The 23,110-nt window shown below is 40.0% G+C and overlaps 2 protein-coding genes across 2 annotated transcripts; both read right to left on the bottom strand.

The window, feature by feature from the left end:
* Positions 1 to 11,578: 11,578 nt before the first annotated feature.
* pdrg1 (p53 and DNA-damage regulated 1) lies at positions 11,579 to 16,829 on the bottom strand. The gene is made up of 5 exons (XM_044015634.1): positions 16,686 to 16,829; positions 15,512 to 15,587; positions 15,235 to 15,309; positions 14,742 to 14,822; positions 11,579 to 12,256 (listed from the first exon to the last, which is right to left on the bottom strand). The coding sequence occupies exons 1-5, from the start codon at positions 16,767 to 16,769 to the stop codon at positions 12,174 to 12,176; spliced, it is 399 nt and encodes a 132-aa protein (XP_043871569.1). The 5' UTR covers positions 16,770 to 16,829; the 3' UTR covers positions 11,579 to 12,173.
* A 1,812-nt stretch (positions 16,830 to 18,641) lies between these two features.
* Positions 18,642 to 22,759, bottom strand: LOC122760543. The gene is made up of 4 exons (XM_044015636.1): positions 22,233 to 22,759; positions 21,903 to 21,987; positions 21,036 to 21,103; positions 18,642 to 20,952 (listed from the first exon to the last, which is right to left on the bottom strand). The coding sequence occupies exons 1-4, from the start codon at positions 22,349 to 22,351 to the stop codon at positions 19,623 to 19,625; spliced, it is 1,602 nt and encodes a 533-aa protein (XP_043871571.1). The 5' UTR covers positions 22,352 to 22,759; the 3' UTR covers positions 18,642 to 19,622.
* Positions 22,760 to 23,110: the final 351 nt, after the last annotated feature.

The following is a 23,110-nucleotide window of genomic DNA, read 5'->3' as shown; positions in this document are numbered from 1 at the left end:
ATATTATGTATTATGACCTTGTTTTATGTTTCTTGCCTCGATCCAAGCATTGAATTATCCAGATGAAGTATATCTCTGAGGAATTGCAGAATCTTTCCTTTGAACTGAATTCTTCAAAAGCTGCCATCGTCAGGTCTTGAATATCTGGCTTGAAATTAGACTGTGATATATTTCAAGTAAGCCCACAGTGCTTAAGATTCTGTGCAGCTTTAAAGCACACATTTTAATGTGCTTTAATTTAACTATTGATAAAGGGCACCTTTGTTCTGTGGTCATTTGGACTGGAATGATGTGACTGAAAGGTGACCTTATATATTAGCAAGCTGTCGGTGAATTTAACTAACACAACATGTCTATGTAATGCTCAATCATGTCTTGAATACCAGGTGTAATAGACCTTTTGTCAGTCTGGATGGAGGGTGGAACCCTGATTAATGTCATTAGTAAACATTAATCAGGGTTCCACCCCACATTTATTAGAGCCAGGATCATGTCATTGTTCCAGGGTAAAGGTATAGATCACTCTAAATACTTGACAATTTAATTGTCAAGTAGATTTTAAAACAGACAGTGTAATGTGTAAACACCATTCTCATTCAGTTTGGGGCTGCAACCATGGCCCCGTTTTCTTATCTGGCATTAGAATGCATTTTTTGTGATCAGTTAGCGCTTAATCACATGCATTTATACCCTGTATTAACACGCGTTTCCAGTGTCCACATCAAAATCTGATTGCTACCCAATAACGGTCACCCCTTCTTCTGCAAAAATTTCCAGCAGCAGACTACTGCATCACATCCTGTGTGCCGCCATATCAGTATATGGACTCCTCTTTGCTTTTCGACACAGGGGAAGTCGTCTTGGACAACCGGAAAGCCGATGAATGCAGAGGAGACTGCACAGTTTTGTCACCACTTTCATTGCATTTACACTTCTGTTCCATTTGTTCACACTGCGTCTCTGACCACATCTTCATCCGATCACAGAAAACCCACTTTAATGCCAGGGGTAAAGGGACCTATCAAGCCTGATCCTCTCTGAGCTTCCTCATTGTTTTCTTAGGGCTGCAGCAAGTCAGAGAGTTGGGGTAGAGCAAGACCATTAAGACGTTTACGTACAAACAAAGCTGGATCACGCACTTGACAACATGCCATGTTGTGCAGCACAGTGCAGCTTCTGCAGCTGCACTGTGGGCCGTGTAGCACAGGTTCATGGTCAGACATCTCAAACATGCAAACTGGAGACACTCACATCTGTACAGCATCTGTGTGAGTTACGATGAGCCAGAGCCACATTTCATTCATTGCTTTTCTCACAGACAACTGCAACTTATGTTAGCCAGACTTTATCTACATGCTGCGTGACGGAAGCAAGACACTGTATATGCAGGTGGTATATGGAAAAATGCTATTTTATTATCAAATGAAGCATACATTATTTAAAGCTATTTAGGGCATGCAAATTACCACAGTAAAATAAACGTAGCTGCATTCTACATCATCCATGTAAAGCAGGGTATGTATGTTGGCGTAGTGATGCATCAATTATCTCTAATAATGTTGATATATCAGGCACAAAACAACAGGAATGACCTACTTGTACATAACCCTCAGACTGTTTGTCTGTCAGGTGTTGAAGTAAGTGGAATGTGGCACTTTCCCAATGAAAAGCCTCACATTCAGCTGCCTGTCCACCACACTCATACAGCTCACATTTGCATTTCAAACAGCTGAACTCATCTCTCTAATAGTGCTTTCAGACAGACATGGTTCTGGTTATGGCTCTGGTGACTTTCTGGATTCTCAGAACCTTGGTGCTTTCTGGCAAACCAGCCCACATTCACACTGACATAGTTAAGTCCTAAACCTCAAACATGTTTGAAAAGTTTTGGGTTAGTTTGGCAGGTTTAACATGATCTCAGTGCACCATTTCACTACCAGATAATATTGGTTGCTACCAAGGTTCCAGATCACATCTCTGCTGTGATTCTCATGGACTGGAGTTAAAATTGCCCACAATCCTTGTCGTCTGAGGCCATTAGCTGATAACATCAGAATGAGAACATGAACATTGTTGCCACTGAAAAGAACATCACAAGTTTTCCCAACCAGCTGACTTTATGTCATAATGTAATTGATATAAAGATGGAATTGCCAGCTGTGAGAATCATCACGATCATCATCATAACCACCTGACATCAGACACCACAGCAAAGAAACATACTTCCATCCATCACATTACTGGGGTTTGTATGATAAATGCGTTCAAAAACACTAAGTATGGCATTTTAGTGTTTAACTGGCCCTAAAGGAGAAACTTTCCCCACCAGTGTAACGTTTAGCAATTATACTGTAACAGTATACAGTGCCTGCCTGCCAGGCCGGAGCTTCATGTACTATTTATAAATACTGAAAGTTTCCTGTTGATGAGGTCACACATAAATTACAGTTAATAGTACCAACTTTTAAAACTTTGTTGCCCCCCTGAGGGATTCAGAGTGAAAACCATATGCCTCGGTGATGTTGCACCACCCCCATCTCTCTGCTACCACTTACAATTATCATTTATCCCATTAGACTGTTCAAATTTGACCACTTGCAGCTGCCAATGCAAAATGCTAATTGTGCTTCCTCCATCCTCCATCAGTGGTTATGTAAAATAAATGACTGCCTGTGTGTAGCACAGGAATGTTCCAGGGCAACTCGCAAAGCAAAACAGTCACGTGCAGGTGATGGCACTGTGCGATTTCATTTGGTAAAGGTTTGAATGAAACGGACATTAAAAGGGCTTGTTCTGGTCAAGGATACGTCATCCAAATGAAGTCTCTGTGTGCCATATACATAAGCACATGCAGAGTGCCCGTAGAATGTCCTGACGATTATAGACACTTTCACCACTGTAACAATAGCACAAGCTCAGCTCTAACTGGAGTTGAACCCCATTCAATGTTATTGATAAACCTGAGTTTGTCCAACTGTTTCATGTCAAAAAATATCTGTTGTGTCTATTATGACAGGTTTTACAAGACATGCTGAGCATTACATACAAATTGGTTATATATAAGACCAACTTTCAGTCACATCATTCATAGGCGTCGACATAAAAACAACAAAGCTGGTGGTGCCCTAAAGCCTTTGCACAGTACTGTATATTTTCTGTTCTACAAAATTGGCACTTAACATAACGCACTGTGTTTTGTGTTCCTGTCTGCCCTCCTTTGTTTCCTCACTTGTTAAAAGTCATCATCATCATCATCATACCCATAAATCTTTTCAAGCAGTGAACCTTTCTTTGATTGTTTTGTACTTACAACAGTATGTTTATTTTCCAAACAGTGGTATCTGGCTGATCTTCATCCCCCGATAGTCACCATCCCTGAGTTCAGCAATCAATCTGTCAAGACAGCCATATTACAGTCCTGTAATACTTTAATTATTATCAATCATAGAAAAAGACTGAAAACATGTGTAACATCCTCCCACCACACCCATGTGCACACACACACACAGGCACCTATAGGTGGCACTCTCTGTGGCTACCATCAAACCAACAGTGTAAGCAGAGTCACACTGGACTGGAGTTTAAGGTTTCATCCATTCTTTCAAACTTTTCTAAAGCGGATGCTGCTACAGCAACGACATGTTCAGCAAAACAACATAAAGCATCAAGCAAATCAAAAGAGAGAACACAGGAAGGCTGAGCACATCATGGAATGCTCTGTCTGCCAACGTTGACAGATAAACACATCCTCCAGCAGGTACCTCAATTTAACTGTGTAACGAGGTTATTTCTTTGTTCAGTCAGAAACTTACAAACAAGTATGAACTTCACCCATAAAATATTTTCTCTTTGTCTGAATTTGTCTGCCACTGACATCCTGGTTCTTTAAGAAATAAAAGTTCATACATACATACAGTATTTACAACCTGAGCTCACATCTTTACAGTATAAGGGCCCGCTTCCTTCTCTGTTGGCCAGTTACAGCTGTCTGACACAGCTGTATGTTTTTTAATGTGACCATTCAAAAAGGACTTGACACCATCATCTATCTTGCTCATCCTGTGGGGATTGAAGCGGGAGCAGGGGCCAGTCGGACCCAGTGTGTGGGATCATGTTTCTTATTCAAATGTCTTCACATGTGCATGTCAGTAGGGTAAGTGTTTCAACCACTCTCCTGATAATGAATGTGGATCTGTTTAGGCACCTGGTTAAGGTTACGAAAGTTTTTCTTTTTCCTCAAAGTGTCACCCTCAACATCCTCTCAATTATTAACGAGCAGGGACTGAGGAGAGAAAGTCACGGACTTCTGCTTCCTGGGAGTCCACATCATGACCTGGGGTGAAGAAGCTTAATTCCTGATAATTCTGGGGAAGAACAACATCCCTCAATAACTGCTGGTGTCCTTCTATCGCTGCTCAGTAGAGAGCATCCTGACCTGCTGTCTGTCTCTGTGTGTGTCTCCAGCTGCACAGTGGTACAGAGGAAAGGGTTCCAGGGGGTCGTCTCCGGGGCTGCACTCTCTCTCCACACAGCAATACATAGGAGGTGTTCATTTGGCCTTCAAGATCTCAATCTGAGTGAGCATCACATCAGGGATCAGGATCAGGGATGCGCTGGAAAAACAGGTCTGATCCATGTAAATAGCAGGACTTACAGGATCTGCTACTGACAGCTGGTTGCCAGATAGCACGATATAACAATATTGATTTTATCACGGGTTGTTTTAGTGGCTTAAAATGGTCGGAATGTATGTTTCCACAATGAAAAGCAATGTCGACCCAAATGTAAAACAAGGAACATAACTATATCTTAGGGAGGGGTTGAATCAACACAGTGTAAACTTTGCATGTTCACAAAGTGATTACAGATGTCACACCTTGTTTGCGACGTCTATTAATGAAGGCCAGGAGTGAGCAGCTGAGTCTGGCTTCTCGTTTAATCTGACTGGAAGCTGACGGAGCAGTGAAAAGCACACAGGAAACAGTCACAGCATCGGCGGAATGCATATTCTGGAGGAGCTCTGGAACTATTTGTTTACAGGAAACTCCGATTGGACTTTGCTGCCATTTAACCTTGGCCTCATATATTAGGTGGTCCATTCAATCACAGTGTCCCTCGTTAGATTGCTGAATTAAAAACAGGCCTGACAGTGCAGATGAATGTCAACTTTGATGTGAGCACAAACTAAACCAGTGCAGCTGGAAATGGGTTCGACAGCTGCACAGAGATTTTCCACATATTTGGTCATGACAGGTTGCATTTTTTTGTAATGTGCTTAACCAGTTAGTTTCATAACGTACCACACAGGACGTAATATCTGCGCCTTATTATGGGATTAGGAGGCAGACAAATCTGGATGAGTTGTGGTGAAATCTGGTGTGACTACTGTAGGTTGATAACTCATATTTGTTTGCTATTCTGTTCTTGATTTTTAACATTTTTGATGACTCTGTAAATTGTGTCTGTCTGTCTGCAACCTTATTAATGTGTTGAATGTCATTGAGACTTTCCTGGTTAAATGAGGATTATAAATAAATAAAATATGATTTTCTTTTGAAGAATTGAGGAATAAATGAAGTCAAAGAAAACATGAGCATATTTTAAAAGTGCAGCTCAGGTCAAACCTGGAGAAAATTATGGTACTTAAACAGTCCTGATGCTTAAGAATATCAGTTTGAAGGGTTTCAAGTAAAATATTAACAATAATAATAACCTGTCAGAACCAGAATTGTTATTATCATTATTTGTGTTCCATTCATTATGTTTCCTTGTCGAAACCTGACGCTCCGTACATCTAATCTGAAGAGAGGCAGAGACAAAGGAAAAAATTCCAAAAAATACTTTTTTTCTTTATTAGTCCCAATCCACAGGTGAGGTTGACAGGAGCTAATTTATCATCAACATTTTCTTTAGACCTGGAAGGAGACTGTGACGCACAAAATCAGTTAATTATCCCTTCAATTAATGTTTTATAACCCTTTTCTAAAGGTCAATCACAATTACTTCCTTTGCACTCCCTAAATCAAACTGATGTTCTTTATATAATCATTATCAGAAATCTCAGTTTGCCTCAAAGGATGCAACGATTCCCAACAAGAGCGAGGAATAACTACATATAAAACCATTTTAGAAAGAAACATGATTCTATTATCACCTCATTTGACACAATCACCATCATAACAGACCAAAACATTTCGCAACTATTGATTATTTTCTCAAGTCCATAAAATATCCAATAATGTTAGAAAATGTCGATTGGTGTTTTCCAAATCTGGAAATGATGACGTTCTCAAATGTCTTGTTTTGTCCACAAACCAAAATGAGTCCGTTTTCAAGGATTTCTTTGTTATATGGAGCAAAAGGAACCAGAAAAAAATCACATTTAAGAAGCTGATAAATGTGAGAAGTTGTTTTAATTATTAATAAAAGCAGTCCAATTCATTTAGTAAACCGACAGTACAAGTGCTCTACCTTATATTCACAGTACTACATTTTGCCATTTACAGTACAAGGACACATACAAATGCACCCCGACTTGAGGAGGCAGGGACTGAAGCCCCAAATCTCCGGTTAAAATACGATATTATATTAACAGTCTTCCCACAGAAAGACATTTTTATCACATAAAATTTTATTAACTTTCTCTTCCAAACAGTTTTTTTTGTCCATAAATCTTGATCTTGATCAAATGAGTGCAAAGTAAGTTTCTTTATTAACTTGACTTAGATTCATTTGATTATTTCTAATATAAATACATGCATGCATGAAGCCTGGGGTCACACAGTGTCTACTTTAGAAAGGTTAATGCAACAGCATTTGCAGGCTGCAGCATCAGCATATTCAAACACTCAAATGAGCAGTTCCCATTCAATAATGATATAGTATGCTCCTTCTAAGGACCGTCCACAGCTGACTTCGTGCAGTATGATATAATCCGATCCAACTGACCAAACAGAACGGAGATGACAGGAACTACGATTGTGCAGAAAAAACTAAAACAATCTTGACAGTGGCAGCAGCTAAATGTCTCTTCAGATATTGTTCTTCTAAAACATGTTCTGCCTCTCAGGACCCTCTTATATGATTTAATTTCATGGGACATTTCATGCCCCATTCCAGGAGAGAGGAAATTAAAAATAAGGAAAAGCAAGAGTGCCTTTCAGCGAATGAGACCTGAATTACTGGGCCCTACGTGGAATAATATACTTTCTCCGCACGGACTTTAAATATTAACAGCAAACCCTAACGTCAAACATTCCATCAGTGCCGAGAAGCTGAGGCTCCATAACAAACTCAAACTGTGGGAGAGAGAATAACAGCATACCATCAACGTTGATGTCACCTTGACAGATACAGTATGTTCTCATATGCTAGACACGTCTATAGAGAACACTGGGACGTTCAGTGGGAGTACATTTTAATAAAAGTACTCACAACCAAGATTATCTATTATTGATAGATTAGATGAATATATATAGATATAGATATAAAGATGATGACAGACAGAGAGATAGGAGGAATCCAAGTGTTCACAAGTGTCCACTTGTAAGTTGTATGTTTGTGTTGCACTGGCTTTCCTCTGCCACAGTTGAGAGGAGTTGAAATGTGTTACTGACAGGAGAAAAGGGAGCTTTTGAGTGTGTAGCGCAGGGTTGGTAGAGAAGTCTGGCACTGAACACACTCCTCTGCCGGGTGAATGAGTTGTGCAGCGGGTGGTGGACATTGTCCAGAGAGAGATGATGAAGACTATGTCTCTGCAGGTCTGAGCCAGCCCTTCTCACCAATCTGTTGAGTCACGTTGTGTCAACTTAGTTATCTATTCAGCTTCAACTGTAACGTTTCTCAGTACCTGACGTTTTCTTGATACAAATCTGAAACGCTAGATGAGGTGGTGTGTTCTAATTGTGCACAAAAACAAAAGTATGTTGATCTTCGTGCTTATTCTGAAATAGCTATGAGAATATAAAGCTATCCATCCACCCCTCCTTCATCTTCTACCGCTTTATCCTCCACATGAGGGTCACGGGGGGTTCTGTGCCAGGATACACCCAGGACAGTTCAATAAATTGTGATATTTAAAATAAATTCTAACACTGATAGCCGCTTTAAATACACCTCACAAGAAGCAACAGTAAGGGAAAGCAGTAAATAAGGTGGTCTTTGTGAACAGAAACCACGTAACATTACTTGTTTGCCGCGTCCCTCATCTGAATCTGTGTGCAGCTGACAGACATATTCAGCATTGTGTGAACTCATTTGACATCGGTGTGAATGTAACAAACATTTGTTAGTGTTTAAAAAATGATGCACTACAGTTTTAACACCAGCAATGTGCTTCATCAGGGCTGTCAAAAGCCTGATGGGAACATAAGAGAGACACAAGAAACATTGTAGCACGCAGCAAGGACATGGTGCTCAATACTGAATGTGAACAGGCAGGAATCTGATTACAGTACGTGTTTTTGGTCACTTGTGTGTCGTTAAATTAATGCACTGGACTGAAAAGTGTAAGTCAGCAGTATAAAATCTGAAGCTAACGAGGACCGAGTAACCTGACACAACTCTCAGCCAACTCTGTCAGAATCAGACTCTCTGCTGATTTCCTCATGATTTGGCTTCACCCTCCCTGTGGTTTCTACCCTCACAAACAACCTGCGACAGTAAATCAGCGTTGGAGCTCTGCAGACGTGGGAATGACAGCTCACCGGGATCGTCTCCCTCTATTTCAGTCCCGCAGCCAGAAGGAACTGTAGCACCGTGCACACATGCACACAAACACGCACCTGTCTATGTTTTCATTGTGAGATCACGCGACCCCTAAACCTTACTTGGGGGAATTATAGCTGCATATTTTGTTTGGCTATGACAATGTTCTCATTTTTGTCACTTTGTAACAGTGTTTTGCAAATGAAAGATGTGTTATTACAATCATTATTAATAATAAACTAAATACCTAACCAGGATGTAAAGGATTCTAAACCTAAGACCAAATCTTCCCCGTCATGAAAGCCTTAGAAGTTGTGAGGATTTATGACGTTCTCAAGATGGTTTTGCATTTTTATAAAGACACACTAACTCGCTGAGGTTTGCACAGCTATTATTCTGACGACATTGCATTGGACATCCTGAACAAAACATTGTTCCTAACCATAACCAACTAATACCTTAAGCCGCAAACCAGTACATCAATCTAATCCAACTTGCGCTGCACACAGACACAAGGACAAAAGCAATAGTTGAAATGATAAGACAATACATAAAAAGTCAACATCTCAAACTGAGTTAAAAGCCAAAGAGGAAAATGTCTTAAATGACTTAAAAACAGGGGGCCTTCCTGCCTCATTCCACAGTTTGAGGGCAGCAGGTTAGGGCTAAACTTCCTCTGTCTTATGGATGACTAACAATGACTGACCTGCCGACCTGAGAGAGTGTGAGGGAGTGGAGGTCTGAAGCAGGTCAGAGAGCTACTGTGGGGCAAGACCATGAAGACATTTAAAACCAAACTTGATTAGTTTTCAGATTGATTTTAAAATCCAAACCGGGAGCCAGTGAAGTAATGCTAAAAATCAGAGTAACGTGATCTTGTTTTCTCGTACCAGTTAAAAGCGCTGTGAACCAATTGTAGTCGCACAAGGCATGTACACTCTGCAAGAAATGTGTACTTCTTCACGAGGTGGCAAGATCAAGAACAAAGTTAGTTCTGGCCAGGACATCTCATACTTCACAAGAAACTCAAGTGCATAACTCATGGGAAGTCATCATAGGGAATGACAACATGTCCACATTAACCACGCCCACTTCAAATTTTCTGACCATCCACACAATAGTTGCCGTACACCACACAAGACAGAAGTTCTGGCCAGATGATGTGTCAAGACCAAGCTGCAAGAACTCTGAATTCTCACTCTTTTCTTGCAGCTCTGGGAGACAGAAGTCATTTATCTCTTCTTGTTGAGTATGTACAGACCAAAAGGTCGTAAAGAGGTAACAGATTCAAGCACACATGCATGCACATGCACACAAGGTAAACAGAGTGTCTTCCCATGTATAGCTTACAATTTTAAATTAAATACCAAGTTCTCCTCCAGATGAGTGCCGTTTGAGGTGTTGATTGCACATCTTGTTCCATCAAACTGCTGCACACATCTCTGCAAAACCTATTATAATTACACAGTTTATGGATTTATTCTCACTCTTATTTGAATGTGATACACGTTGCCTTTGTAGTCAAGTGGAGGCAAACAAAAACACTGTATAATCAATCGTCATTTCATAATGTCTTGATTTATAGCTTTCCAGGTGGAAGTCAAACTGCTTAGTGCAACTTCAGAGCAGCGTAGCACGTCTCAGTGTATGATATAATTATCTAACATTCAAGGTGAGCAGCAGGTTCCCATCCCTTGACTCATAAATTCATCACTCCGTGCTGGTTCCAGGTTTGAGAGCGATGGCACGCAACCACACGACGAGTGAACCTGAACTGCTACTGGATCATCATCGCCTCTGCACACATACCTCCCATGTGACCGCCCCTCCCTTTGTCTCTTGGCCTCAGGCTAGTCATGTCTTCTCATGCACACTGGCATGTCAGACTGACAAATTATGCAGCAATAACAACTATTTCCAGTGAGCACTCTATCACTCAGCCTCTGACTAAGGATGTATGGTATGTCTCATTTTTTTAAATTAAAATAAATTAGGAAATACACAGCACAGTGGCTCTAACAAAACAGGCAGGTTTTTTTTATTGCCAATTTTCAGTTACAATAAAATACAGATTTTGCTACAATAAAGCACACCTTCAGTGTGTTTGTTGCTTGAATATTGGCTGAATTCCAAGCCACAGCTGTGGTGTGCATTACATAACTTATGAGACAGAGCAGAACTACTCCCTGAGAAGCTTGAGAAGCAGTGGAGGCAGCGGGTGAAGCCAAGTATCTGCCTCTGATGTTCACCTTCACCGCACTGCCATCTTGTGACTATGACCCAACTCTATTTCTTCACTGGAGCCTTAACTACACTGTTAGTCAACTCGTGCCATTCAGTCGTGAAATGTGCAAACAGTGTATCCGCGGTGTGCGCACAGGTGAGTTCAGTGCTGGAGAATATGGCCAAAAACCTATGATGAAGAAACATTTCAAAACAGTGGATTATGATAAATATGACGATGCATTTCTGTTAAAATGTTCCTATGGGAAAGTTGAGGAAACCAGGTAATTGTGGTTTTAGAGTTCTTAACTGGCAGAAAACTCAAAAACTGAAGAGAAACATTTCACACAAGGTGAAACATTATCCAGTTATATCGTTAAGTGTTTGCACAATGCATAAACACAATAGATATAACAAACTTTTGTTATTTACAATTACATTTTTTTTTATTTATTGCCGTTTTGTGGAGTTGAGCTCACTTTAATTTATTGTGTGAACGTTTTCATGTTTTCAGATCTCACCATTTACTCTAACGCGGCAAAAATATTATGAAACTTGATTTTATAACTGTTGAACCAACAGCTTCCAAAAAAAATTTGCTTGACACATCTTTAGGAATGTTTGAAATAAAAGACATCTGCACACAAGCTGAGGCTATCAAACATTTTAATTACCCACACCAGGTGTGCGGACACTCGTTTCCTGGCTCTCGTCTCCTCTGTCCAGCACCTGGTGCTTAATAAAGCTGGATGTGTGGGCCGTCACTGGACTGAGTAAGACAGTCGTGATGCTCACAATCGAGGGGAGGACACAGAGTCTGCAGTGAAACAGCTGCAGCACCAGCTACTGTACTACAGCAGGAGTAAAGTAGCATCACTACTGTATTGTGATTACAAACAGGTGTGTTCACACTCCACCACTGCCTCTCATTAGATATGGTTATACAGCAGGCAGTTGGACAACCATGCTGTAACCACTCATTTATTATATACGGGAGTGTTGCAGTTCATTGATCAGGATTGTTTTCTTTCTGGTTATTTCATCCATTTACAACTTCGTCATGGGAAATGACACATGATGACAGAGAAATGTCACAGAAATGCAGCTCAAGCCTTAAACTTTCTTCTTTTGTGGCTTCTTCACTTGAGAATATAATGGATTTCCTGTGACATTCTTAGGCAACGTGTCATCATGTTCCCTGGCCTTATGTCCTCAGCACGATGAAATGGTTCGCAGCTCCAATGTCATATCTTTAAAATGCTGTTCAAAGCTTTGAGTTCATCAGTGGACAGAGGACAAAGGTTGTAGCCTCTCAGCTCGGGGTTCCCTGAAAACAAACACAGACACGTCAGGGTTTCCTCACAGAGCAGTCCTGGGACTATAAATGTCCTGAATGGTAGCAATTCATGTGTTTCCACTTACACTGGATGTGATTGGGACTGAGGCCTTCTTTCGGAAATAACAATATTACCAGAGGAATAATTACTGAATTGAAAACTCTCCCTGATCTGACTGAACACAGACTGGACGCAGTTCCCACTCCTTCCAACAACTGTACCACTGAGAGATTTTTAGACTTTAACGTCACATTACTTCGCAGATTGCTTTTCTTTACAAACATAAATTCTTGAGGAGCAGGCATTTCTTCGAGGGACACTGCATTTCACAAGGGTAGTCTGTGTTTACATGTATTTTGTTTGTCTAAACGTTCATGGCTTGCAAAAGCCAAATGTTGAAAGTTTAACAGCTCTGTTGACAGAAATGTTCAGAAAGATTTACTGGCAAACACATCTAATGATTCCTTAGTGACTGCCCATAAAATGCTTTATTTACGACCAATGACACACCCTTACTCTCCAGATCTTAATGTCCTAAACTAATATTTTGAAAGATAATGTTTTGGCAATGAGGGTGTCATTATTATTTCTTTTTATTTGAATACAGGGAGCGATGGAGTAAACGTCAGCACCCCCATCTACAGCCTTAAAGATGACGATTAAGAAATACTGCTTCAGCTAAAATATTGTGACGTAAACTTCAGATCATGATGATTTAGGATTAAAATGCCATTCACAACCTTTATACACATGGATGTGCAGTTACTATCTCAATGTGCTGATAATGTAATTTGTTTGACTGCACACAGTGCTCAGGCAAAGTGGACCTACCATTTAAACAGTTGGTGCGGAATAAGAAAATGAAAAATGTGTTGTCAAACAAATGCAGCACAGTTCAAGTCTCAATGGGCTTTTTTTCCATGGCAGACATTTTGACAGATCACAGCAGGAAAAGAACACAACTGCAAAGTATCAATTTAACAATGGCTGAGTCAGTGTCAGGGCGCACACTGACTACTTGAACTAAATAATCAGCGCAAATTTGATCAGTAACACCTGTGTGTGCCTTTCCTGCTAAAACATGTCAAAACTCAGATGAGAAAAAGAGCCTATGGCTTGCATGAGCCCCCAATAAAACACTCATGCTGACAGAACATGTACACCCTCTTTGTTGTGTTTGTGTTTCCAAAATAAAAGCTTGCATAATTGCAATGGCTTCCATTTTATAGCTTTGCCCTTTAGTTACAGCAAATGTGATCAATGAATGATCCATTTAGAAGGGTTCATTGGCAGAATATGAAGCCATAAAATATTTTTATATATAGGGATGCCCTGATCCCGATCTCAAGTATTGGATCCGAGCCCACCTGGGCATTTTTCAAATGATTACAAACACCCCATTCACTTCTTTCCATTTTTTCAGCTTCTTAAATTTTTTCTGATTTCATTGCTCCATTTGACAAAGAAATCATTAAAACTAAAAGATTATGGTTTGTAGGCAAAACAAGACATTTGCAAACACATTTATTCTGAGGTTTGGGAATCACCGGTCAACATTTTTCAACATTTCCAGTAGGGATGTCGCAACAACTTTTTCACTTCCGATATGATACCGATATTGCAGCCTTGAGTATTGGCCGATACCGATATCGATCCGATACAATATCAGCACGAATCATACATTTAATCCGATACTCGTTTCTTGGCTGATATCGGACCTATTATCAGATATCAATATCGGATCGGTTCATACATTTTCCAGACACTTTATGAACCAAACAAACACTCGAAAGTAATTGACAGATTCATCAACGAGGAAATAATTCTTAGTTGCAGCTCTACAGTGTAGATTCTCATTCATCCAAGTATTTGCTGTCCAAAAGACATTTGTGTTCTTTGTTTAGAACACGGTGCAGTGACTGAGCACTGCCCACTTTTCAGAGGTTACATTTTCTTGGGTTTCACCACAAACCTTCTAAACTGAAGAAGCCTTTTGGATAAAAATACTTCAAGTCCAGTTGCTTCTGACTCAAAGTGTATTTGAAGAGGCTTTTATATGTAAAGCAAGGGCTTTTCTGCATGGTCTTTACAGCAGCCCAAACTGACCAAGCAGGACGTGCATTTTGCATTTTGCATTTTGAAGAAGCAGCTTATTACAAAATGATGAAATCCTTTCTGGTATGTGAAGGTCACTGTAGCTTCCTGATGCACTTTTTGAAAGTGAGTCCCGTCTACAGTCTCACATTTAAAAACCATTAGATATCACTAACAGTTACTAACTGGAGCTTTAAACAAAACGGCAGTTTCTGATTTCTTCCTGTCACCAGCACCTAACATACAGCCACAGGAGTATCAATCTCCTCTTTTAATTCTCAGTGAAATAAAAAGCACATATGCATATTTACAAAACATTATAACTTGTTCTTTTACTGTACATTAACATATTGTAGGTGGTCAACATGATGCTCTCCATACCTTGCATCTCATTGAGACGATTGACCTTTGCTTTCAGTCCTTTGCGCACATCATTTATCTCCTTTTCGAGCTGCTCCTGGTCTATGAAGAACAACGACAAAAAACAGTTTATGAGGATCAAGATTAACCATGTCGATTATCACTGCTGAATGCACAAGTTTGAGATGACTCCATGTTTTGCTTATGTATGGAAAAAGTGAATACAACTCCTGCAGTATGAGTCTTTCAATATATTATTTTCAGCGTTTGAAATCCTATATTTGAATTTACAAATAAGACATTAAATTAAAACAACTTATCTCATTGAATTAACAATGAAGTACATACGGCATATTATCCTTTCAGTGGTCAAACACAAAATTCAAGTTTACGAGCATTTGCACATGGTGTGGTAATGACATTTCATAATTTGGCTCAGTTGTTCTCAATTGCGAATTGTGTGGGTGAAACAAATAAATTGATATTTCAAGACAAATTTAGTGGTGGTCTTTACCTTTCTCAATCATCTCTTTTGTCTTTGATTTGGGAAATTTGATGAACATGTTTCCAAAGCAAACCTTCACTTTTTCTGAAACAAACAGCAGTGGTTAAGAATAATATAATGTTCAATGTGTTTAAAAGCACTACTGCAAATATACACTTCTACCATATCAACATATCATAATGCTATGTATTATGCCAATTACTGTGTTAACATAACCAAAGCCAAGGGATGTCTGTGAGTTGCACTGAAATTGTGGCAAGAAAAACTGTGATGAGCCGTTACTCACCCGAATCAGGTATTTCAGTTTTTAGGGCATTGAGTGCTTCTCTGTTCCTGTTTCTCTTTGAGTCCAGGTCAACTATCTGAAAAAGACAGGATGTCAGTGTTTAATTGTGTGAACAAAATGGGTGCTGATGGACCAAGGGAGGGATAGACATAAGAGAACAGCAAGCAACAGAACAAGAAAGTAAATGGGAGCTAGTGAGGCAAAGAGCACTGCAAACAGCAATGGTGCAAGACTATAAATATCACATAGAAGGTACAGCTGCAATATCTATATACTTTTTAATTATAAAATCAAACATTCGATTTGATGAGTAAAATGTAAATTATAGTCATGTTTTGTGTCAAGTATTTTTTCAAAAGGGTCATTGTAAATTATAATCATCGTCTATTATGGTTGTGATACGAGTGAACATGAAAACATAAAAGATGTATACATTACAGATTAACTCTATAGTTATCTTTGAGACCATAGCATGTCAGTGGACTAACTATATACTTTACACTGTAAAGTTTACAGTAAACACTAACTAGCCATGTTCCTACTTTATTGACTGTTTTAATATAATGAAATATACAAATAATAAAGTAAATTGTAGTAAAGGTAGCTTCAGCCCCAACATTAAAATGGCATACTCATCACCTTCATTCTGAAACATTAATTATATGGCCAAAAAAAAAAATTTGTGGTTGCAGTTGTTTTTCAATGAGTTGTTACTTGACCAAGTCAGGAAACACACAGATCATCATGAGAGCAAGTTACCAATTTTAAAGTTGAGGCTCATCCGTGAACTGTATAATTATGTTTTTGAGATTAATTGCAGTTTGTTTCTGGTCATTGTAAAATTATTTACATAAATTTAGTCTGGTGGCAGGAGAAAACCACCAGGTGTCCCCGGTAATCAATCATTGACATACCAATCAATTCAATATTGACACCTGAGTTTTCCCGGCAGTGATATAAAAGTAGTACATTTCCGGGGTACATTAATACATTTCAGGCGACAATTTTAATCGCATCTTTAAATGATATGATATAATAGTTACGATAGTTTAGCTGCTAACCCTCTCAGACGTAGTTATGTCAGTTAGAAAGTGTGAACCACACTACCAGGTTCACCTGAACTGCGTATATTACAAACAGTTGATTGTTACCAAATAACTGTGTTATAGCCTACCTGTTGTTTAGAGGTGAGAACATCCTCCGCTGCTTCTTCAACTTCTGTCAAATACTGCAAAACACGCTGCGAAACAGCGTCCATGTTTGGTGGTTGTGTGACTACAAAAATACGTCCGGTCAGAAACAAGGACGCTTTTTTTCTTTCCCCTGCCCTTCCTCACGCCAGGGGAAGCGGACCCGCTCCCACCCTGTCTCTGATTGGACCAGGTTTATACATAAAGACAGATGATTGGATAGAATTAGCAAACAACATAATGCCAGTTCAATCATAAATGTTAGATAAAAACATTTTAATTTTCATATGTCTAATAAAAAAAAGAGGAATCAACATTTAAAATAAGAGGATAATAAATAGATACTAGTATAAATAATGTATACATTATATGTAAATTATATGTATATGTAAAATATACATCTAGTCAACTATGGATGTTGCTTTGGAAGTGTTATTGACATACATTATAATTTATAACAAAAACTGTGCTAAATGCATGTACTATACTTTATGGAAGCCACTTTCTGCCACTTGAAAAATAAAAAAATATACATTAGTAAGTTATATATCTCATAACTATGACTTACTAATGTATATCTTTACTTTTCAAGTGGTGAAAATGGCTTCCTTAGAACTTTGTGTGTTTGTTTGTATACTTTATTTGTAGTTTCCTCAGCCACACTTACTTGTGACCATCACATAAGATACTTAGATTTACTTATACAATCTTTTTGTAGTTTATGACGGTGTACACAAATCACATTCTGTATGAAAACAACAAAGACTTTTTTTTAGTCTGTGCTGTGCAACTCACAACACAGACATCTACTAACATGCAGAAGTGCACAGTATTTCACATTTAAAATTACAGGGCAAACAGCATCTCACATCTTGCTGTGTGGTAAATACACTTAAAGGTCACATGACCTTCATATGTCTTGTTAAACACCACAACAGCCATGGAGGCCAGCCATTTTTGTGATACCTGAGGAGTAGACATTCCCGTCAAAGGCTCTGTAAAGCTGTATGGTGAGAGACTTACATTGGAATGAGTGTCAGTTCACACTAGATTTCAGGTGAAATACCAAATGTCTCATGAGGTCTCATGAGGTAACCACATAGAAGGCAATATCTGGAGAAATTGCAGTGGAATTGCTGCCTTCTGCCTGAGCTGAAGCCAATATGGCATGCTGCACTGAACTGGTATGAATGACAGGTTGAAAAGATGAATTCAAGTTTCTAATTGAATGTTCAGATAAACTTAGTGCAAATGAGGGTTTTGAAGTAAGAAATATATGCAAAATCTGAATACATCCATTAAGGTTTGTTGCGATAATTGCAAAACAAGACTACAACAACAAGACTATCACAGAGGCGGATACAGCACAACCACACATGACTGTTGGCTGCAGATGTGTGCAGTCTAATCTGCTAATCTGAATCCGCTGTGCTGTGGCACCTGCATTTTATGGTTGTTTTGTGGAGCAAGTACATTAAACATACACACTACTGTTTCCATTCAAACACCATTCAAACTACTGTAGTTTGTATTGCTGAAATGTCTTCACTATGAGTGTCACAAGTCTTGGCCCGAGGAGCCTGATGTAGATTTTGTGAAGATAAGAGTCAGAAATGGCAGTTTTAAAAGAAGGGAATTTAGTGTTTTTGCCCAAGAGCGGGAGAGGTACCTAAAAGTACCTACTCAACGTGGGCGGTGTCATCACTGCATGGCTGTGAGAAACTGCGGTGACTACATTTTATATACGACACACACACACAAACGAGTGACTAGTGACTTGTAAAGCAGTTGTTTTCAGTGTAACTGAATCAAATCACAAGAATAAGTTAATTAAAAATATTTGTTCAGTACTTCCTCCATGACCGGTCGCTGGACTGAAACACAGCGGCAGGGTCTGTGATCAGCAGTGCTGTCCCTAAATACACCAGACTCCTGGTAGTTGTTGGAAATCAATCCACGTTTTTAACTGATCTACAGTTTGGCACTGTTCGGCATGATTTCTGACTACAGCGGCAGTGTTTATGCCGCTCACGATCAGCGGTGTTGTCCCTAAATACACCAGACGGCACTCTGGCCAGTCAGTGGCCGGCAGTCTGACCAATCATCGCATAGTACCTACTCAGCATGCTTTTGGAACCTCACGGGAGTAGGTAGTAAAAATAGTACCTGGTACCAGGTACTATGCTAGTGGAAATCCGTGCCGTGGCGAGGCGAGCAGATGGAAATACGCCTTAACCGTTTATATTGTGCTCTATGCTGAATGGTTCTCCTCTCATTCAGAGTTGCAGTTCAAATTCTGTAAGTCACTGTGCTTTGGTAGTCACATTGTATGAAAAGAGACACGTTCTGGTAGAAAGTCATGCATGGAGAGTGAAGTTTGTGAAATGGAGAGCATGTTGAAGAAACATTTTCTTAAAAGTTAAACCTCTCTCCATTCTAGTATTTGATGTCATCCTTGCAATACAAATATTCTGGAATAGGCTGAAAATGATGATGACTTTATAACTGTGAAAGATTGTCTGTGTCTTCTTGTGAATGTGAATGTTTTGAAGTTCAAATGATTAATTTAATGTTGAATTAAATTATGTGGGACCAGTAAAGTAGAAAGTGAGTTAAGAATTAAGAATATTCATTGGAATGAGAAATTTTCTCTGAAAAAAGTGGAATATTTTGGAAGGAAGTATGAAGTATGAACAAATTTCATATGGACAGAATAATGTCCTGAACTCAACATTTTGAAGTTTGAATTAAGTTTCTACATTGAAGTATGTGGAACTTGTTAACGGCGAAAACCGGTGAAATAAGAAGTCAAAAAATGGGATTCGTGGGATTGCTGAAAACAATCATTAGTTGCAGCACTACAGTATTTGAAAATGAGCAGCTGTCACATACAGATCACACCAAAACAACTCCAGGTACTATCATGTAACAAACTCCACTTGTTTTGGCCTGTTTGGCCTGTGACCAGGAGGAAATTTGGATGCAGATAAATTGTCCATAATTGCAGTGACAGCATCTGGTTTGATTTCTGGTTCCTTCAGATCAACTAGTCTCATCCGCTCAGTTACTCCTCTTCTACACTCGGAACCACTCCGTCTTCTATCTGATCCATTTTGGTGTCTCTCTGCTCCTCCGTATCTCCTCTGTTCTGAGCTGCTCCTCTTCCTAAACTCTTCAGTCCTGTAGTCCATCACGTGTCCCTGTGCTCCAACACTCCAGTCCCTGGCAGTGGAGTGAGGTTTGGTGTTAGTGCCTGGAGTTGAGTTGCGGATGTTTCCTGAGGCTTGCATTCTCCTCAGATAGCTGTTGGCCCTCACCGGGCTGCTCAACCTCTGAGCTCGGGATACTGTGCTCCTGTCTGAGAAATGCACCCGGCTCTCGCTGCAGCTCCTTTTAGGCAGTGATACGGGACGTCTCTGCTCCAGCATGGGTCTCGATGTACAGCTGGGACTGTGGGTGGAGTGACAGCCCGGCGTGTTACAAACGGAGTGGCGGATGCGGTTCAGAGTGCAGGCACAGCTGGAGACCATTGTGGAGTGACAGGACAGGGAGGAAAGCAAGGTGAGGGGGAACGCACGCTGACACTGGAGGATACACTTCGGTGTGCTGAGGCGTGATGAGGCAGCCGCAGGTGACCTGTGACAGCCAGATGTCACATCTGACACAGACGAACTCCCACTCTCCTCTTGGGTAGTCTGGAGCTGACACCACTCCAGCTGCAGCAGCTTCTCAAGGTATCTTTCCAGACATCCCACCGGCTTGGGCCGAGACGCCCCAATACTCTTCTCCATGTTGTAGAGAAGAGCAAGCTGACTGAGGTTCCAGGAGTTAAAAGGTGGAGGAAGAAAATCCGGAAAGTCAGAACTGCTGCGACTGTGTCGCGGCCTGGGGCTGCGAGCTGACCAGTCTTCAGGCTCTGTGGTGTCTGGCCTCAGCTCGAGTTGTGGAGGAACCCGGTCTGAGGACGACACGGGAAGTCTCTCTGACTCAGACAAGTCAGTGTCACTGTCACCATCTCCATGGCCACTCAGCTGTCCCACCGCTGGTTTCGGTGAAGGTCTCTCCACCAGATCGGGGCTGGAATCAGACAGATGGTGACAGGGAAAAGCTGGTGTGTGTCTGCTCCTCCTGGATCCTGTGTGCTTCATCTCACTGTGGCCACAAAGCCGAGCAGCCAGCTGCACCTTTGGCTCCGTCCTGTCTTCAGCTGGGGACAGTAGATGAGACTTGGTCTCCAATGTTCCCTGAGAACTAGAAAGAAAAGAAGGCGATATTAGCCCAACACTGGGACAATAATTAAAGACATCGCATTTACACAAATGCACAAATCCCACCTGTGTTGGCAGTTATTGCATTTGGACAGGGCAGTGTGGGGCTTGTGCTTTCGTCTTTGTGGCAGTTTCTGTGAGTAGAGAGAGAGAGACACTGTGATAGAGAAACAAAAAAATAGGGCCAGTAAGGCGACTTTAATGCTGAAGTCACCTTAAAGAATGTGAACCATCACAACGGAAGAGATCAACTATCATGGTGAATGTTTGGGTGAGATTTAGCACTCTCCTCCATCGTTGTTTGATTTTGCCATGCTTCCAGTTAAGGTTGGATTTTGATATGACCGTTCTCACATATCATATATATATATACATATGAACTAGTACCATGGACTGAAGTGACATAAATCTGATTTGAAAATCAGAACATCACATTTCTGTGATCAACAAAAAAAACGACAATACAAAAAACAGAAATTAAAGAAGAATAGTAACCTCTCCTGCACTTACTATTCTTCTTTAATTTCTGTTTTTTGTATTGTCGTTTTTTTATGGTGCAAATAAATAAATACAAATACAAATACAAATACAAATACAAACATGGCGATTATACATTTCAGAGACAAGTTAGAGATTCCAGCATACTTTCACTTTAAAATAAAGGCATTTGACTTTTCTTTTTCTTCATTGTTGATTTAACTGGCCAGTACCTTTTAGAACATGTTACATTCAGTAATGTCATTTTCAATTGTGATAAAATTGGGAAAATCAGCTGGTCTTCATATTGGAAAAGCTGAAATGATTTTCAGCTTTCAAATCTGCACCAAATGATAAATTACCCAGTAGAAGTTAGCAAAATTAATCAATTTATTCTGATAAAAGAATAAGTTCACAAAGAAACACAGTCACATTTGTAGTTCTGTTCACACTTACTTTGTCATTATTGTTCTCTTGACTTGTGAAGGTGCACTGTGGCTGCACTGACTTCCTTTGTGACTGCCGTCTTCCCATTTTGTTACTAAGGAAACAAAGAAAACACATATACAGTGCAAATATTACACCTGCATTCACTGACCTAAATAACATCACGATAAATAAATCAAAATCCACAATGTTTTGCATGACGGTTATGTTTTATTATTGCAGCATGGATAAAAAATGCAGAGATACAAAGACAAGGAGCGTTTATGTAGAAAAAAGCAGCAGCACAGTTCTGTCCCTGTTGGTTATAAAAGCATAACACGGTCATGTATGTAACGGTACCTGAGCTCATTCGGCTTGTTGTTGCTCCATGTCGCCTCCTTCTTCTTCTTCTTCTTCCTCTCCGTCTCCCCCCTGGTGACGATGACGCCTCCCCCTCTCTCCTGCAGCACTGAGCCCATAACACAGAGCGACTCCAGTGAAAAGAGGCTGTTACACACGTCGGTGATTATGATAATCCTTATGTGTGTGTGCGGGGGCTTAAATGAACAAACCACGTCGCCGTTTTAAAATAACATGTTTGCGTGATGGACAATGCAGCTGCTGACCAGCAGGGGGCAGTAGAGGCGCCCACCTGTACATCATGTGTTTTCAAGGAGTGGGTGCCACAAGCAGCCTGTTTAAAGCACAACTATGCAGATTTTTTTTTTACCCTCATTTAACAGCTTCATACGGTGGCCTGGAAGTGCAAACCATTATTTATAAAACGTGAGCGAAGTAGTAAGTATGGTAAGTAAGGAAGTAAAGCTTAATTATATAGAACTTTTCACAACATGCTTCACAGTAAAAAGTAAGGTACAAAGAGACACATTCATATTTGTTTGAAAACAAATTCATTATATGTGAAACTCTTTTACAAATCCTAAATCAAACTAAACAAAAGTTGAAACAAATTTATGTTTTCAAAAATAAATTAACAAGATGCGAACAACACACTTACAATTTAGGGTTTGGCTCAAAATATCGATTTGGTAATAAATCATCATCCATCCTCACGCAATACAATAATCGAGGCCAGGGCAAATATCGATATTCAAATGAACAATTGATGGTGCTGTACAGTCTTACAGTTTCACTACCCCCCCTCGCTAAAGAAGAGATGCCCCATCTTCTTTTCACAGGTTTGTTTTCTTCAGTTTGACAGATATTGTGATGTATGA

Source organism: Solea senegalensis, unplaced genomic scaffold, assembly GCF_019176455.1.
Source record: "Solea senegalensis isolate Sse05_10M unplaced genomic scaffold, IFAPA_SoseM_1 scf7180000013730, whole genome shotgun sequence".
NCBI lineage: Eukaryota > Metazoa > Chordata > Actinopteri > Pleuronectiformes > Soleidae > Solea > Solea senegalensis.
Note: the sequence above shows the minus strand (reverse complement) of the source record. Positions and strands in the feature narration are given on the sequence as shown.

Bases quoted from the DNA above. Each gene is read 5' to 3' on its own strand.
- pdrg1 (XM_044015634.1), bottom strand. From the start codon at position 16,769: ATGGACGCTGTTTCGCAGCGTGTTTTGCAGTATTTGACAGAAGTTGAA. The intron at 14,823-15,234 runs GTAAAGACCACC...TGTTCTTCATAG, and splicing joins AAAAGAGATGATTGAGAAAG to ACCAGGAGCAGCTCGAAAAG. The intron at 12,257-14,741 runs GTATGGAGAGCA...GTTTGTTTTCAG, and splicing joins TCGTCTCAATGAGATGCAAG to GGAACCCCGAGCTGAGAGGC.
- LOC122760543 (XM_044015636.1), bottom strand. From the start codon at position 22,351: ATGGGCTCAGTGCTGCAGGAGAGAGGGGGAGGCGTCATCGTCACCAGG. The intron at 21,988-22,232 runs GTACCGTTACAT...TTGTTTCCTTAG, and splicing joins AACAAGCCGAATGAGCTCAG to TAACAAAATGGGAAGACGGC. The intron at 20,953-21,035 runs GTGGGATTTGTG...TTTTCTTTCTAG, and splicing joins TGCAATAACTGCCAACACAG to TTCTCAGGGAACATTGGAGA.